The following is a 17,304-nucleotide window of genomic DNA, read 5'->3' as shown; positions in this document are numbered from 1 at the left end:
ATCATTCTCCATTCATCCCTTGAAATTGGAGAACTAGATTTGGTTTCTGCTTCCATGAGATGAAGGACAATGACATAAAACAAACAAACGAATTCTCACTTAACTTTGTCCTCTTCAAACTGCCTCTGGCTTTCGGTCCCCAGTTCGCTTCCGGGTTCCCAGGAAAACGCGGGAATTCATAATCCTTCTTCAGGTCTGGAAGTATCGTAAAGTCATACTTTCCATAATTCTCTCTTCTTTATCCTACCTCACCTTCTGCAGGTTGCGACAGATACTGTTTTGCAAAACAATCCGGCAATTGCTCCAGCCAATCTTTCTTCTCTTCCATCTGGAATTGACGGAAATAGGCCCTAAAAATATCAAACACAACAGATCCAGGAGCATTGGTCTTGAGGGCTAATGGATCACAATGGCATTGCGACTGGGTATACCCTGCATGGCGTAAAGCCGAAGCGATTTCCTGATACTTAGGTGCAGTGAGACGGAGCGAAGATGTGACTCCATGGAAGCTATAATAGAGTGGTGAAGGAACCTCCTCTTGCATCTGTGAATCAGACGAAATTACAACACTCACTGCAGTGAGAAGTCCTAGCAAGATACTGTGAGTAGAACACTGATAGTGACTGGCAGCAACAGCCACTGGATCCTTTGTAACATAGAGCTGAGTGAGTCGATCGATAGCCTTCTGGATGAAGACATGATCGTGTAACGCACCATTGAAGATTGGTCCTCCAAGCTAGCTAACAAGAGGATGATAAATCCTACACGGTACTGAGAACCACACAAAGGACAATGAGAATCAACCTCACAGTTGGGAGGATGGAATTTGGACGTATTGTCTTCTGGACGTCAGATCTCTTACAATTGGGTACTATGTGTTCGGCCTAATGGCTGCAATTGGAAGTTCTGACAATTATTACAGTAGTACAGAAGCGAAGAATTCATTGCACAATGCTTAATGGCCAGTTTACTGTCATGACTAAAATTGAGTCTATTTCAGACATCTACATTCGAACGAAACAACGCACATAAAAGTCAATTTGGAAAGCTCCTAAGACTTCCATGCTTCTTCCATATCTAGCAGCAGTCATCTGAATTGTGTACAGAAGAATACGTACAGCAAGTTCATGACAAAATGGGGTTTTGGGACAATTTGCTCCGTATTTGGTGAACACTACTTCAGGATGATTGCCACAAAGGACAGTCAGATCAGTACTCGTAACACAGAGCAAACCTCCATCACGAATGGATTGAACTGCACCATCGAGAAAGATACTGCATGAACCGTAAGGATCAAGATCAATCACATCAAAACAATGATAGGAAGGAGAACGGTTCTGATACATGATCATGGTTGCATCTCTGAAGTGAATGGGAATAATGAATTGTACGCCTGATTTGGAACTACTCGACTCGATGTAATGTTGTTATAAGCGAGATTGTCTTTCATGCTTTCTACGGCTGCATCTGCAATATCATTAATGATGATTCGACGAATATTAGGAATTTCGTTGAAGTAGCGGATACTACGAAGACCTGAAGCAGCAAGGGCTTCCAAAATGTACAAACCCTCTTCTGCAATCCATGGTTTACCTTGATTGTAATGAAAAAAGTACATAGATACCTTCTGCTTCTGCTGCTTTCTTGCGTTCAGCCATAATTCCTTCATATCGCTTGGGCTTGGATACTTTCAATTGATCCCATTCTTGTTGTTGCAATTCTCCAAACAAAGTGATCATAAGAATGGAAAGGTCTCGATTCTTCACTTGAACCTACATTGGACCAGATTATTGGGTAATACCTTATTATAGAATACATCATTACTCTCTGGGAAGAGAATGGTTGCACTCCCTTCAGTAATGAACTTATATCCCTTAGAAAAGTCTTTCGTAGCTACAAATCATGAACTAATTTTAGTGATACCCATAGGTCGTAGAAAACTAGTATGATGATGGAGTTGAAGTAACGCTCTTGGTAATCTTCAAGTGAGCCTTGTTAACAAGGATCCATACAATAAACGACCAATGAACCACTTCCGGGCTATCATATGGAGGTCATAGGAAATAATGGAATGGCAAAAGAAGTCGACAATTGATGTATCCCTAATTGAGCAAGTGTCCCAACAAACAGTTCAATGCGAAGGAATCTTTCCAATACGATGCATAAGTTCGTTGACGATGAAAATGGCATAATCCACCTGAAGGAAGATGTTTTCGTGAGATGCATATTTGATGTGAATGATTTGGGCTTTGGATTGATTTGAATCGTCTTCATTGATAAGAATGTTGATAAGTTGGATATCACCGAGAGGAATATTGAGTTTAGCAATGTAGTTGTCGCACTGGAAAGGCTCATTATCATTAAAAATGGGAAGGAAATTGTTGACAATGGATACAATTGCTGATATATCAGAATCGGTTTGCGTCTGTTCAATGGGTTCTTCGGTCTTTTCTGGTTTGGAGTCACTACTCTCCTCTAGAAGCAGACATTTAGATTCTGTGAGGATGAGGAGATGAGAACCACGAAGTTGCGAACTCATATTCATCTCTTTTCCATCAATCGAAGTGGATACATGCATTGCTTCAATTGCAGACACCCCTTCTTGGATTTCACTTTCAGGAATGACCACAACAGGATGGGTATAGAGAAGAGAATGGACAATGGTGAGAAGATGGGAAGTAATCGTTGCTCCGACTTCCACTTGATTGACTTCCGTAACTAGTTTATCCAGACAGGAATGAATAGCATCAAAGTATCCTTTGGAATGTCCTTCTTCTGTCTTGGAGGCTTTGGATGACGTTGCTTCAGCGATGATGATTCGTTCCTCTTCTACACTAGCACTACGATAAAATTCACTGCTAGATGTTTCGTTATCACTGGTTGTGGCCCATCCTTTCCACCAAGTCCATCCTCCAAACATTCCTCGAGGAGGTTTGAAAGAAGTGGTTGGTGTACTGTAGTCACTTGAGAGAAGAATATCCAAGAGTTGAGGGAAGTCTTGTTTATTGGATGGATCATACTGAGCGATGGAAACATGAAGACGATGATCCTTCTGAAGAAGCAAAGCAACCACATTTGCTTCCATAGCATTGTCAGCGAGAATGATAAGTGGCTATTACTAAAGCATGGATTGGATGTGTACATAGTTATATGGCTCACAGAAGGCATAATAAGTGTTTCCTTCTGTATGAGTCGATGAATAAGGAACATGAATATATCGAATCTGAGTCGTTTGATTGGTTGAGAGTGAGGAGAATAAGGTTGCCTCTACACACCCATCAACCACATTGACAAAGTCATTTCTGGCAGCCACATTCTTTCGTATGTCAAGTACGACATATCGACTACTGATTGTAGGTAGTGTGTGTGGTACCATTTTCTTATAGCGATGTTCAGTTGTAATAACAGGTCCAACAATCTAGACTTGATATACACTGAATTCGCTACATCTGAAAAATGCATGGGAAGCGAGAAAGGTCGCTCATTGCTGAGAACAGAGAAGATATCATTCTAGATGAGAATTGAACGTTGATATTACGATAGCTTCTTGAGAGGAATTGATGAGTTGTGTGATCATAGTTGTTGATGGCATCACCGTTACATCCTTGAGCACTTCATGTAGATATTGCTAGATTAGAGTACAATGAATCATTTACATCAAACGAAGTACCAGTTGATTCATGTAAACAAAATACATGAACAAGCCACAACATTAACCACAGAACAGATCGTTGTGGACTTGCTTGAAGAGGTTCAAATAGAAGCCATAGTTGATGTGGCGTGAGGTATGAAGCTGGATCGATGATGAATGTACATATTGTGTCCTCCCATCCTTTGAATTGATTATCAAGTCGAAAGGTGAGTGCGGGATTAAAATAGAGTAAGAGAAGACGAAAGTAATCTCCAGCATATTCCACTTTCTAGAGAACAGAGAATTAATAGGGATACTTGAATGAGATTTGTATATTCTTCGCCACAACAACAAAGAAGTCTGTCACGAAGAAGAACACGAAGTGCGAGAGCATCATTCGGCGAGTTCATGAGATCCATGAAAGCCATGATCACATGAACTTGAGCTGTGTTGAGTAGAGGATTTTTCGTAGGTGCAAATGCTTTCCGAAGATAGGTCTCTTTCTCAGTACATTGAATCTTTTCTGGAAGAATACAATCTTTCAGAAACGGATCATCCTCAGATGTAGGAATCGAAAGGAGGGGATTATCACTGAACCACTTTTCCCATCTTGATGCAATTGTATCTTGAACAGAGGTCATATCCTGAAGCAATGGAACTTGAGGTAGAACGATTTGGAACTCACAAACACTCATAGAAGTGATTCTGGAGAGTTGATTCGTTGTCAAGCGAAGCAAGTTGAAAGGATTAAAATGGAAATTCAAGCATTTACCAAATAGAATGCTTTATCCCTGTTAGAAATGAACATAATCGTTATCAGGAGTCTTGAAAAATGAATCAGTTGGTTGAAAATGATCTAAATGGTGGAAATGAAGTAGTGGGAGAGTCCAATGATTGGGGTAGCGATGATCTTTGTTTCTCCAGTGATTTTGATATTGATGCTGTTCAAGTGGAGGAAGGAGGAGTTCATTATGCCACAGAAGACTCTATCAGTGCAAAGTATGTAGATAAACAACAGTATGAAAAAGAAAAACAAACTTGGGAGGATGCTATGGAAGGACTATCACAAAGGTTTACTCGTTCCCAAAGGATGTTGGAGAATATGAAAGGAATTGTCTTTCAGTGTGAAAAACGAATCGAAGAATTAGAGGAGGAAAAGAAGGAGGCATTCAAGTACAAGGATCTATATGAAGTTGCGCAAAAACAGATTGCTGATCTGAATGGAATATTGGTGGAATCTACACAAGATGTGGCAAATATTAGAATACGTTTGGAAGAGGCGGAAGATGAGAAGCATGAGTTGGAAGATAAGTTATATGGTCCTGTTAATTATTATTATCAAGAATATTTGAAATTGCAAGAGAAGTATCAGCAGTTGGCAGAAGAAAAGGATGCTCTGGAGGAGCAATTACGGAAAGTGAAGGAAATTATGCGTGGAATGATTGTGGAACAGTCTCACCTTCCTACTGCTGATGATGTTCAACGGGAGCGAGAGTCGTTTGCAAAGCAGATTGCTGTGTTTGAGAGTCGGATCGATGCATTGGAAGAGGAGAATCGGAGGTTGAAAGAGAATCAGCAAGTCGATAACAATCAACAGGACTCGAAACAGACAGAGGATATTCCTTCTGTTTCAGATGAACATAATCAAAGTTCTTCTGTTTTCTAACAAACATATAAACTAGAAAGGACCTTCAACGAGGTATTACAACAAGGACACACTCCCTTCACAATATCATTCTTCGTAGGTGCATAATCACAATCAGGACATCCTACTGTAGCTTTCATCGGGTCCAGAGGACGATCAAACTTAACACAATGACCTTTCGACTGATAATAGAATCCAGCATCCTTCTCTCCATAGTACTTCTGCCAACCATAAGGAGCATCATTTACAAATGTCTCCTTTGGAAGCGACCATGATGAGAGCCACAAAGAACGATTGAAGTAATAGACACGTGAATCGTGTGTAATACATGCTTCCCATCCTTCAGGTAGTTTCAACTCTTGTTTCTTGGCAAGATTACATACAAACACAGGTTGGATATAATTCTCCCGATTACAGGAATTCCTAGAATCGATCAAAGCTTTCACATCGGTGTTCTTATTCAAAATATTCTCATTATACTCCAAGCACGATAAACAAGCCATATTCTTGCTTGAAGTCTTTCGATCATGACTATTTATGTATCCACAGCATTCAGCACAACAAATACGATCACATTTGATACAGTGACAACAGTAAGCAGGCTGGAGAGGTCCAAAACACACTTCACACTTACTACCTATGGTCCTTCCTAGAACTGCTTTCAATGTCTCACTCATTTGAGTATACCAATCTTGAGCCTGTTCAACAGATTCAAACTCCAAAAAGAATCGTTCAAATGCATTCTCTGCTTCGACTACACGTGGAGTGATCTCATTGTACTTATAGTTAAACATGACTACCAATCATCTCCAACGATGATACTCACATAACTCATATTTTGCTATAACTTCGAGATTCAACTCACTGTCAAATTGGTTACTGAATATTAGAAGATCCGAGAACAAGAAAGCAGTAATATTGGTAATCTCCTTTTTATGGGTCCAAACTGCTTGACCATATTTCAGAAGCTTACGAGATGCCTTCATTAGCTGGAATGAAGAACCTAATGAATTCTGAATGCTCAATTTCAAGCTGTTTTCCTTGTTTTCGCTCATTGCAGAATCACATTCCTTTGCTACAACCACAATACACTCTAAAGCCTTGACAATGAAAGGATAATCGGGATGATCCTCAGGTGTACGCTTTTGTAACTCTTTCAGAAGCAACTGATAACGAGGAATACGTTGTACAGGCATAATCAGGAAACTCTATCAGTTAAAACTGAATTCATTAACTACGGTTAATTCCATTCCTCGTGTTTCAGGGTTCTTTTTACATGCAGAATAGAAGTTTGCAAATTTGGTAGTCTTCTTCAATTCACGAATTGCAGACGTAGCTTTTGTTTGGAGTTTACAGTAGTTGGAATACATTTTAAAGAAGGGACAGAATTTAAGAAGAACCGCACCAATATTTGCATTGGCATAATCAGGAGAAGGGGAATCTCGGTTCACAGCCGCATTTAAACTCTCTAGAAGTTTCTTGTTGACATTCAAAAGAACCGGGATATTACCAAAGATACCCATGATCAGTTCCTCGCTGATGATCTTCTTCTTCTTCATCGGATTCATAAATACATTCACAATCACTCTACGAATTACAAGGCTGGTAAAGTGGTACTCAAGATCGTGAACGTAACGTTCCTCAGTATCGACAACTTCTCGACAGACATATCCTCTTTTCTTTAACTGATCCGTCATGACACTCAAGTTATTCTAGTGGAAGATTGATCAAAACCAAAGATGTGTTAAAATCACGGGAAATTGAAAAAAACAAAGTAGGACCAAATAGCATTAATAGCTACCGCCAAGAATAAAAAGAAACTTCGATAAGACACAAAGGAATGATAAAGACAGAGGATGATGAATTGAATGAGATATAGAAGTAGAAACCCTCCGTCATAACAGGGTTTTCTACAGAGGGAGACAATGATAAATGCAAAGAGATTGCAATAGATGTCTACATGATCATGCCTAGAGAGAGACTTACAGGATAACGGCTGTGCAAATCCAATGAAACGTTTAAAAAGCAAGCAAGTGGAGACGATAGGGAACACAAAGCTGATGATGTGAAGAAGCGATGATGCCGATGGGGATTGTGCCAGAAAGAATAGAACGAGTGATATAACAGTGAGTTTCAATTTCAATGAGAGATTCTATGAGTGAATTGAGTAATGAAAGTTATACAAGAGTATAGAGCAAGAGGAAGAGGAAATTGACAAGAAGAACAGTTGTCTCTTGATGATTGAGATAGAGTATAGCTTTCTGAATGGCATTAGAAGAGAAGGAGAAAATTGAATGTAGGATGCGGAATGAGGAATGAGCAGGTGGATGAACCAGAGGTTCTTCAGATGGAGACGAGACTGTCTTCACAATCTTTCGCTTCTTTGTTCGTTTCTTCTTTTCAGGTTGTTTCTTGACTTTGGATCCCGTAGAAACTGTTTTGGGCTGAGGACGCAATTTCGGTAGAGGTTTTGTTGGTTTTCTCATATCAGCCTTCTCTACTGCTGGGAGAGTCTCTTCCTTCATTGGAGGTACTGTACTCTCCACAATATCATTTTCCGGCTCAACAAGCGGACTCTCCTTTGCTTTGTCTACTATGTTAACTTCCTCATTAACAGAATCTTCCTCAGGGATAGGACTATTTTCGACCACCTCCTCAGGTTCTTCTTGTTCCTCAAAATGACATTCCTCTTCAGGTTCTTCCTGCTTGACTTCACTTTTTGTAGACGACAAGACAAACTCCGGAGCATTTGCATTTAATTTGGAAGACACAGCCGGATGCCGAAACGAGTCATTCGTGGAATAGGAAAATGGATCCAAAGAATAAGAATCCTCAGAAGTACATGGATTCTCAGATGAATAAGGATAACGAGAATAGGAAAAAGAATCAAAGAGAGAATCTGGCTCCGATAATAAGGACGATCCTCCAAAAGGTGCACGATAACTTGAAGAAACTATACTTTATCAATGGATATCTCTAGTACAGTGATCATCTGAAAAAAGACTAGAATTCGTTCTATAGGACTCTGAAAAAGTGGGATAATCATAACTTGGCAACGATGAGTCAGGAAAATCAAATAGATCCCATTCTGAGGACGTTGTAGATACAAATTCTCCCGAAGTAGGATAGTAATCCCTTGTGGATGGAATTCTCTATATTTCATTGATAACGAGACAGACCTACTCTTGAAAAGAGATAATCTCTTCTTTTACTTCTTCGGTTGGATAGATCCAGTGAAGATTGGTCAAACATCCCAACAGAGAACAATGGCTACTTTACTTGCACAGAGAAGAGATACTGTTTAACCTAACTTTGGGAACGAAAATCGTCTAGAAACAGACACTTCATAAGAAGAGGATGAATTTGGTTTTTGCAGGACTGGTAAAAGGGGAATACCGGAAATAGGGGAGAATTTATTAGTTATTGCTTATGTGTTTGGAACTGTATTATGTAGTTGGAAAACTGAACGGAGGTGCTATCGTCATATGGTGGCTTTCGTGACATGTAGATGGTTTGGATGATGGATCTCAAGGTGATGTTTCTATACAAGGACTGTGAGTACTGCCAGTTTGATAAATAAGATAATATAAGTTGCTTAATATCCATGATTGAAGAAGATGAGTGATGTGATTGATCATAGGTAAACAGTGAGAATTCATTATTGTGTTATAGCTACCAATGCTCACTCAGAATCGAAAGAAAGAGAGAGTGAATCTAGAGGGTTCTGACTTTTGGAATACTCTATTACTTTCATTGTAAACAATAACATCTCTTCGAATATATTGGTTAGGGTTTAGGCATCTCAATCATTATCAATTCATTAAGCACAAATCCATTCACTTTCTTCAAACAACCATTACCATATTCACCTTCATCTGTCTTCCATTTCATATCACCTTTCCATTCTCACTCAATTTGTCTCGTTTTAATCATTTCTATACTCTGCTCCCTCTCGAACAAGTCCTCTTTCATACACTCTCATTCCATTCAAAACAAATACAATTACTCACTTTATCCTCATTCCCTGATTCATTCTTCAGTCTAATCGAATCGGGTTGCTCCATCTGTTCAATGAGTCTTTGACTTAATGGATACAGAATTGCAGTTTGTGATTTGAAGTGGAGATACGGAGGAGTCTGCTACTATGATACAGTAAAGGAGAGTAAGGTGCGACTACTTATCGAACAAGATGATTTCAGAACTCTATTCATTCTGTTTGTTGATTTATCTGATGAAACAAAGAAACTCAGAATGAATACAGATACCAACTGTAACGAATGTGACTCTCTAAACCATATGTCTATAACTGATAACTCTATCATTCTTGAAGTGCCTCACACAGAACGATTATGCTAGAGGCCAGTATCTGTACCAATAATAATAAATGTATCTCCATTGCCATCTCAACCAAATTAACAAATAACTGTTTTGTCACCATCTCTGAATCACCACGCTACTGTTGATAGCAATTCGAACGCCCATATAAGTGTAACTCACTATCTTGTAGAATGGGAATGATAGAATAGGAATCATGACAATCCAAAACAACAATCCAAACCAGAATCGTTTGCATTTCGATTTCGAACTCCACCAATCATGAAATAGTTGTGAAGATATCAAGGACAAGCTATTTGAATAGTCTTTATATCTATAATAAAGAACTGATTGTAATGATGACACAGAAAATGGACAGAATTGGTGATAATGAAGGAGATTTGTTTGAATAGAGTATAGTAGTACTAGTTTGAGATGTTATTATTTAATAACGAACATATGAATTGAGTGTTTATGTTATTGACTGTTCAGTTACTAGTTTGACGCATCACAAACAGATACAACAGAACAGGTAGTTATTATTACAGATAATATAGATAAGAGGCACTTTATGATGAATGAGAAGGGGTTGGAGGATCATAAACTGTAATATTAGATAGCATATTAGGTGGATTATCAACTGAGATAGATGGTTTCTCAGTTTGAGGAGTATGGTTCAACTTAGTTGGGTACGAGATCGGAAGCTTCCGAGATCCACGCTTCCGATACAAATGCATGTGAGATTTCTTTCGAATGATACCAATAACAACAATAATGAGAATGAGAACAGCAAGAGAGATTAGAAGGATTGATAGAGATGATAGAGCCTTCACACTAAAGGATAATTGAGTTTGGGTACATCCAATTAGATTGCAAACTTCAACTGTGAGAGACGTAGACTCGATTGCAGTTGAAGGAGTTCCTGATATCATTCCACTGGATGGATTTAGAGAGAGACCAATAGGAAGTGATCCTGATGAGATAAAGAAGTGTCCATCTCCATCAACAGTAGGAATCACAGAGAATGATTTATATATTGATAGAACATAGGATGACTGAGGATAAGAGAATGAAGAGATACGAGTGATAATAGTGAATGTGATTGAGAATGATTGATCACTCAGTTCATTCGATACTTTGATTGTTACCAATAGAGATGAAACTGATTGAGATGGAATTCCAGATATCAAGCCAGTTGTTGGATTGAGTGATAGACCAATAGGAAGAGATCCTGATGAGATGGAGAAGAAAGGATTGGTTGCTTGTATTTCTGGTGAAGCAGAATAGTCTTCTCCAACAGCAAGGATATAATAAGTCTGAGGATAAGAGAATGAAGAGATAGGAATTAGAACAGAAAATGAAAGAGGATACAATCGACCACTCAGTTCATTTGATGCTTTGATTGTGACTGATTGAGATGACACAGATTGAGACAGAATACCTGATATCATTCCAGTTGTTGAGTCTAGAATGAGCCCAAGTGGAAGAGATCCTGATGTGATAGAGAAAGACAGACCATCTCCATTAACTGTAGGAATGATTGAGAATGATTCATCTATTGATAGAACATAGGATGATTGAGAATATGAGAATGAAGAGATAGGAGTGAGAACAGTGAATGAAAGAGAGAATAATCGATTACTCACTTCATTGGATGCTTTGATTGTTATCGATTGAGATATCACAAATTGAGAAGGGATTCCAGATATCATGCCATTTGATAGATTTAGAGACAATCCAATAAGAAGAGATCCTGATGTGATTGAGAATGAGAGTTCATCTCCATTGACTGAAGGAGTGATTGAAACAGGATCATTCTTAGATAGAACATAGGATGACTGAGGATAAGAGAATGAAGTGATCGATTGAAGAATGGTGAATGAAAGAGAGAATGATTGATCACTAACTTCATTCAATGCTTTGATAATGATTGACTGTGATTTGACAGATTGAGAAGGAGTTCCTGATATGATTCCAGTTGTTGAATTGATAGATAGACCAATTGGAAGATATCCTGATGAGATAGAGAATGAGAGTTCATCTCCATCAACAGTAGGAATCACAGAGAATGATTCATCTATTGATAGGACATAGAATGATTGAGAATATGAAAATGAAGAGATAGGAGTGAGAACAGTGAATGAAAGAGAGAATGATCGATTACTCACTTCATTGAATGCCTTGATAGTAACTGACTGAGATAATACTGATTGAGAAGGAGTTCCAGATATGATTCCAGTTGTTGAATTGAGAGATAGACCAATAGGAAGAAATCCTGATGAGATAGAGAATGAAAGATCATCTCCATCAACAGTAGGAGAGAAAGAGAATGACTCATTCTTTGATAGAGCAATTGAAGAATGAGAATATGAGAATGAAGTGATAGGAGTGAGAATAGAGAATGTGAGAATGACAAATCGATCACTCACTTGATTGTGAGCATTGATTGTGACTGATTGAGATAACACAAACTGAGAAGGAGAACCAAAAATGATACCAGAAGAAGAATCTAGAGACAGACCAATAGGAAGTGATCCTGATGTAATCGAGAATGACAAACCATCTCCAGTGATGGAAGGAGTGACAGAAAACGAACTATTCTTTGCCAAAACGAAAGAAGACTGAGGATACGAGAATGAAGAGATAGACTGAAGAATGGTAAATGATAGAGAGAATGATCGATCACTCACATCATTTGATGCTTTGATTGTGACTGATTGCATTATTACAAATTGAGAAGGAGAACCAGATATGACTCCCGTCGAAGGGTTTAGATTGAGTCCAGTTGGAAGAGATCCTATTATGATAGAGAATGATAGATCATCTCCATTCACAGAAGGAGGGATAGAACATGATTCACCAGTTGATAGAATAAGTGAAGACTGAGGATAGTTGAAAGAAGTGATTGGAGTGAGAATTGTGAATAGGATAGAGAACGACTGATTACTCACTTGATTAGATGCTTTGATTGTGACTGATTGAGATATGACAGATTGAGAAGGAGAACCAGATATCACTCCTGTTGTAGAGTTGAGAAACAATCCAACAGGAAACGATCCTGATGAAATAGTAAATGAAAGATCATCTCCATTCACAGAAGGAGTGATTGAAAATGATTCATTCTTGGATAGAACATAGGATGACTGAGGATAAGAGAATGAAGAGATAGGAGTGAGAACAGTGAATGAGATAGAGAATGATCGATCACTCAGTTCATTTGATGCTTTGATTGTGACTGATTGAGATGACACAGATTGAGATGGAATACCTGATATCACTCCAGTTGTTGAGTTTAGCAAGAGACCAATAGGAAGAGATCCTGATGTGATAGAGAACAATAGATCATCCCCATTGACAGAAGGAGTTGTGGAGAATGATTCATTCCTTGAGAGAACATAGGATGACTGCGAATATGAGAATGACGTGATGGATTGAAGAACGGTGAATGAAAGAGAGAATGACTGATTGCTCACTTCATTGAATGCTTTGATTGTGAGAGATTGAGATGATGTGGATTGAGAAGGGATTCCAGATATGACTCCATTTGATGGATTGAGTGATAGTCCAATAGGAAGAGATCCTGATATGATTGAGAATGACAGACCATCTCCATTGACTGAAGGAGAGACAGAGAATGGATGATTCTTGGATAGAACATAGGATGATTGAGGATATGAGAATGAAGAGATAGGAGTGAGAACAGTGAATGAGAGAGAGAATGATCGATCACTCACTTCATTCGACACTTTGATTGTGACTGATTGAGATATAACAGATTGAGAAGGGATTCCAGATATGACTCCAGTTGATTCATTGAGAGTCAAACCAGTAGGAAGCGCTCCTGATGTGATAGAGAATGATAAATCATCTCCATCAACAATAGGAGTCACAGAGAATGATTGATCCTTTGCAAGAACATAAACAGTTTGAGGATAAGAGAATGAAGTGATGGAAGTGAGTACTGTGAATGTGAGTGTAACAGAAAGATCACTCACTTGATTGAATGCTTTGATTGTGACTGAATGAGATATCACAAACTGAGATGGAGATCCTGAGATAACCCCAGTTGATGGATTTAGAGACAGACCAATAGGAAGTGATCCTGATGTAATAGAGAATGATAAACCATCTCCAGTGATTGAAGGAGTAGCCGAAAATGGACTGTTCTTTGATAGAACATAAAATGACTGAGGATATGAGAACAACGAGATGGATTGAAGAACAGTGAATGAAAGAGAGAATGATTGATCACTCACTTCATTCGATGCTTTGATAGTAACTGATTGTAATAGAATGAATAGGGATGGAGTTCCAGATATCACACCAGTTGAGGGATTGAGAGACAATCCATTGGGGAGTGATCCTGAAGTGATTGAGAATGATAGATCATCTCCATTGACAGTAGGAGAGACAGAGAATGATACACCAGCTGATAGGATATAGGAAGACTGAGGATATGCGAATGAGGAGATAGGAGTGAGAATAGTGAATGTGATTGAGAATGATCGATCACTCACTTGATTGAATGCTTTGATAGTAACCGACTGAGATATAACAGATTGAGAAGGAGATCCAGAGATGACTCCTGTTGATGGATTGAGTGAGAGTCCAACAGGAAGAGATCCTGATATGATAGAGAATGAAAGATCATTTCCATCAACAGAAGGCATGATAGAGAATGGATTGTTCTTTGTCAGAACATAGGATGATTGAGAATAAGAGAATGAAGTGATGGAAGCGAGCACCATGAATATGAGTGAGATAGTTTGATCACTCACTTGATTGAATGCTTTGATTGTGACTGATTGAGATATTATGGATTGAGAAGGAGATCCAGAAATGACTCCAGTTATTGAATTGAGTGATAGTCCAATAGGAAGGGATCCTGATATGATAGAGAATGATAGATCATCTCCATCAACAGTAGGAATGATTGAGAATGGATGATTCTTTGATATAACATAAGATGATTGAGAATAAGAGAATGAAGAGATAGGAGTGATAACAGTGAATGAAAGAACAACAGTTTGAATTGCTGTTCCACTCATTGCTTCAATTGTGACTGATTGAGAAGAGAGTAATTGAGAAGGAGATCCAGAGATGACTCCAGTTGATGGATTGATAGATAGACCAATAGGAAGTGATCCTGAGACAATGGAGATAGTAGAGACTTTGGTGAGATTGGGAGTGATAGAGAAGGATAGTCCTTGACCAATGATGAGATTGGTTTGAGGATATGAGATGAGAGATGAAATGATCTCAATTGATACAATACGGATGAAAGTGTTTGAATCAGAAATGGCAGTAACAGTGTAAGAAGAGAAAAAAGAGGAAGTAAAAGTACCAGAGACAGTACAAGAAGAAATATCAAGAATGAGCCCTTGAGGAAGAGAAGGAGTGATGATACAATTTGTGACATTGTTCATATCAATAGTGAATGAGATGGATTGATGAATGAGAAAGGAATAGGAAGATGAAGGAAGGTAGATTCGAGTAAAGAATACACAATGATCCATCTTCACTTCACCCAACACACCTCCAGAACACTCACGATATGAATAGCCACTGTAACCCTCAGGACAAGAAGAAGGAGAGATTTGACCTTCACCCACTGAAGGATAGCTGTCAATTGAAGGACACACAGATCCTGTTGGCTTACAATAGGCTGTATGAACAGAACCCAAGACTGTTGTTGAACTGGCTTTAGTGACTTGCCATCGATATCTACGGAATCCAGCCAGAGCCACAGGAACAGCAATCTGAGGCTTTGTTCGAGAAACCACTCTCTGATTCATTGCATTCAGAATCGTAACTGGTCCAACAACAGTATCATCAATATGGTGGATTGCATTGATATCAAAGCCCCAAGAAGAGACTGTGGTTGCTCCAACTATGTTGAATGAGTTCCATTTGCTTCCTTCCAGATTCTCAACAGTCCAATCAATATACGTTCCAATCGTATTAGGCAGTACACCATAAGTGTAAGGATCAAGATCCATGATTCCAGCAAGAGTACCTGATTCCAGTTCAGTAGAAGTGATAGAAGAATAAGAGTCAACAACAGTAGAACAGTCATCAACTCCAAATACTCCAGTAGCATCAAACACAACAGCATCAGAAGAAGAACCACTCAAACCACGATGAATCTCGAAACTGAATACATTACTGCCTTCTTGAATTCCAGCTGTTGACAGAATCACATGGAACTTAGAGAACACAGTAGAATCATGATCAGTGATTGATAGACTTGTTGAATCGAAATCATCTTCAAGATTGAATCGAGCAACCACATTTCCATTCAGATAGGCAGCCACTCCTCCAGAATACTTCACTCGAACATTCAACACTTGATAATCATTCACTCCACTCATTGTGAAACTCTTTCGGATATATGTTGTGATTGAAGAAGTGGAAGGAATGACAGCAGCCTTGTATGTGTTCCAAGTGGAATCATCGAAACTGACAGTATTCCAATCACTTGACACATCACTCTGTATCACCTTCCAATCTGTGTATTCAATTTGGAAAGGGAAATACGTTGAGAACACACTTGATACATACACAGGTTTCACACCAGTGTCCATTTCCATGATATCCAACTCCATCTCTCCATAATCAACAGTCAAAGTGTAACCACTTCCATTTTCCCATCCATCTCCAAATGAATCAGCTCCTTCAAATGTGTAGATTCCATCATTCAAACAGAAATCAACATAGTAATATGCTGACTTCACAGGAAATACGTCAACAGATCTCAACACAGTTCCTGAGGTTCCTCTTCCTTCATACAGTTTCCATGAATTCTCACTCTTATAAGAATCAGCATAGAAACGAACAGTCATCAATCCCTTGCCTCCAGTACATACTGAAACTGAGAGAGAGATAGTATCAGTCACATCTCCTCCACTAATCTTTGTAGCAGTGATGGTGTAGGTTTGAACAGCACTCTCAGAAGTGGCAGTACCTGAGATCCAACCAGAATAACGATCCAACACAATACCAGCAGGGAAAGCAGGAGAGACTCTGAAGTTCATGTAACGATCCGCATTCTGAGGAATCACTTCAACCATCTCAACATCCTTGAATACAGTGACTGAAGAATCATAAGTGAAGTTAGGAATATCAGCCAACACATTATCAGCAAACAGATCCAGAGATTGAACTCTCCAATAACAGGAAGAGGAATTACCAGTAGCAAAGTTCTCAAACTTGAATTGATTGTAAGGAGTATTGTTAGGGAAATAGATTCTTCTCTTCTGAGCAGGAGTGGAATAAGTGAGACCAGTTACATTGGTCAGAAGTGTCCATTCATCTGTATCTGAGTTACGACCATACAGATTGAATTCAGTAACCCATTGATTGCTAGATGAAGAGTAATAGTTCTGAATCTGAACAGAACTGATCCATTCACGACGATTGTTTGATAGAGTCAAAGTAAGAGAATTGGCAGTACAGGATGAATAATAGATGGTGGTTCCACAGTACATATCAAAAGCTTCGAAACCAACGTAAATCCCAAATGTGTTTACACTATATTCCCAGATATGAGATTCAGATTGTTCTGATGACATCAAACGAACCATTGTATCGAAATAGGATGTGAGTTGAGTATCATCAATAGCAACAATAGCAATAGCAATCGTGTTACTTCCAGATTGAAGGAATGTCACTGGACTCGTTACTGTTGAAGTTTGCATTTGTTTGCCTGGAAGAG

The 17,304-nt window shown here is 38.8% G+C and overlaps 6 protein-coding genes across 6 annotated transcripts; 1 reads left to right on the top strand and 5 right to left on the bottom strand.

The window, feature by feature from the left end:
• Positions 1-238: 238 nt before the first annotated feature.
• Positions 239-1,927, bottom strand: JH06_0547 (dimethylguanosine tRNA methyltransferase; the record flags this gene model as incomplete). The annotated part of the gene is given in 8 exon segments (XM_014674196.1): positions 239-736; positions 766-842; positions 873-979; positions 1,009-1,362; positions 1,392-1,593; positions 1,625-1,772; positions 1,802-1,893; positions 1,909-1,927. The coding sequence occupies 8 exon segments, from the start codon at positions 1,925-1,927 to the stop codon at positions 239-241; spliced, it is 1,497 nt and encodes a 498-aa protein (XP_014529682.1).
• A 204-nt stretch (positions 1,928-2,131) lies between these two features.
• On the bottom strand, positions 2,132-3,462 carry JH06_0546 (hypothetical protein; the record flags this gene model as incomplete). The annotated part of the gene is given in 3 exon segments (XM_014674195.1): positions 2,132-3,112; positions 3,143-3,418; positions 3,436-3,462. The coding sequence occupies 3 exon segments, from the start codon at positions 3,460-3,462 to the stop codon at positions 2,132-2,134; spliced, it is 1,284 nt and encodes a 427-aa protein (XP_014529681.1).
• Positions 3,463-4,463: 1,001 nt separating this feature from the next.
• Positions 4,464-5,297, top strand: JH06_0545 (hypothetical protein; the record flags this gene model as incomplete). The annotated part of the gene is made up of 1 exon (XM_014674194.1): positions 4,464-5,297. One exon carries the CDS (start codon positions 4,464-4,466, stop codon positions 5,295-5,297), a length of 834 nt encoding a protein of 277 aa, XP_014529680.1.
• JH06_0544 (Rho guanine nucleotide exchange factor) lies at positions 5,095-6,973 on the bottom strand (the record flags this gene model as incomplete). Its single annotated transcript, XM_014674193.1, is given in 4 exon segments — positions 5,095-5,293; positions 5,328-6,072; positions 6,091-6,484; positions 6,515-6,973. The coding sequence occupies 4 exon segments, from the start codon at positions 6,971-6,973 to the stop codon at positions 5,095-5,097; spliced, it is 1,797 nt and encodes a 598-aa protein (XP_014529679.1).
• Positions 6,974-7,453: 480 nt separating this feature from the next.
• Positions 7,454-8,528, bottom strand: JH06_0543 (hypothetical protein; the record flags this gene model as incomplete). Its single annotated transcript, XM_014674192.1, has 3 exons — positions 7,454-8,229; positions 8,260-8,428; positions 8,460-8,528. The coding sequence occupies 3 exons, from the start codon at positions 8,526-8,528 to the stop codon at positions 7,454-7,456; spliced, it is 1,014 nt and encodes a 337-aa protein (XP_014529678.1).
• Positions 8,529-10,159: 1,631 nt separating this feature from the next.
• JH06_5775 (hypothetical protein) lies at positions 10,160-17,077 on the bottom strand (the record flags this gene model as incomplete). The annotated part of the gene is made up of 1 exon (XM_014674228.1): positions 10,160-17,077. The coding sequence occupies one exon, from the start codon at positions 17,075-17,077 to the stop codon at positions 10,160-10,162; it is 6,918 nt and encodes a 2,305-aa protein (XP_014529714.1).
• Positions 17,078-17,304: the final 227 nt, after the last annotated feature.

The sequence above is a fragment of the Blastocystis sp. subtype 4 genome, assembly GCF_000743755.1.
Source record: "Blastocystis sp. subtype 4 strain WR1 chromosome Unknown seqid_0014, whole genome shotgun sequence".
Classification (NCBI taxonomy): Eukaryota; class Bigyra; order Opalinata; family Blastocystidae; genus Blastocystis; species Blastocystis sp. subtype 4.
This window is presented reverse-complemented; position numbering and strand designations above follow the sequence as displayed.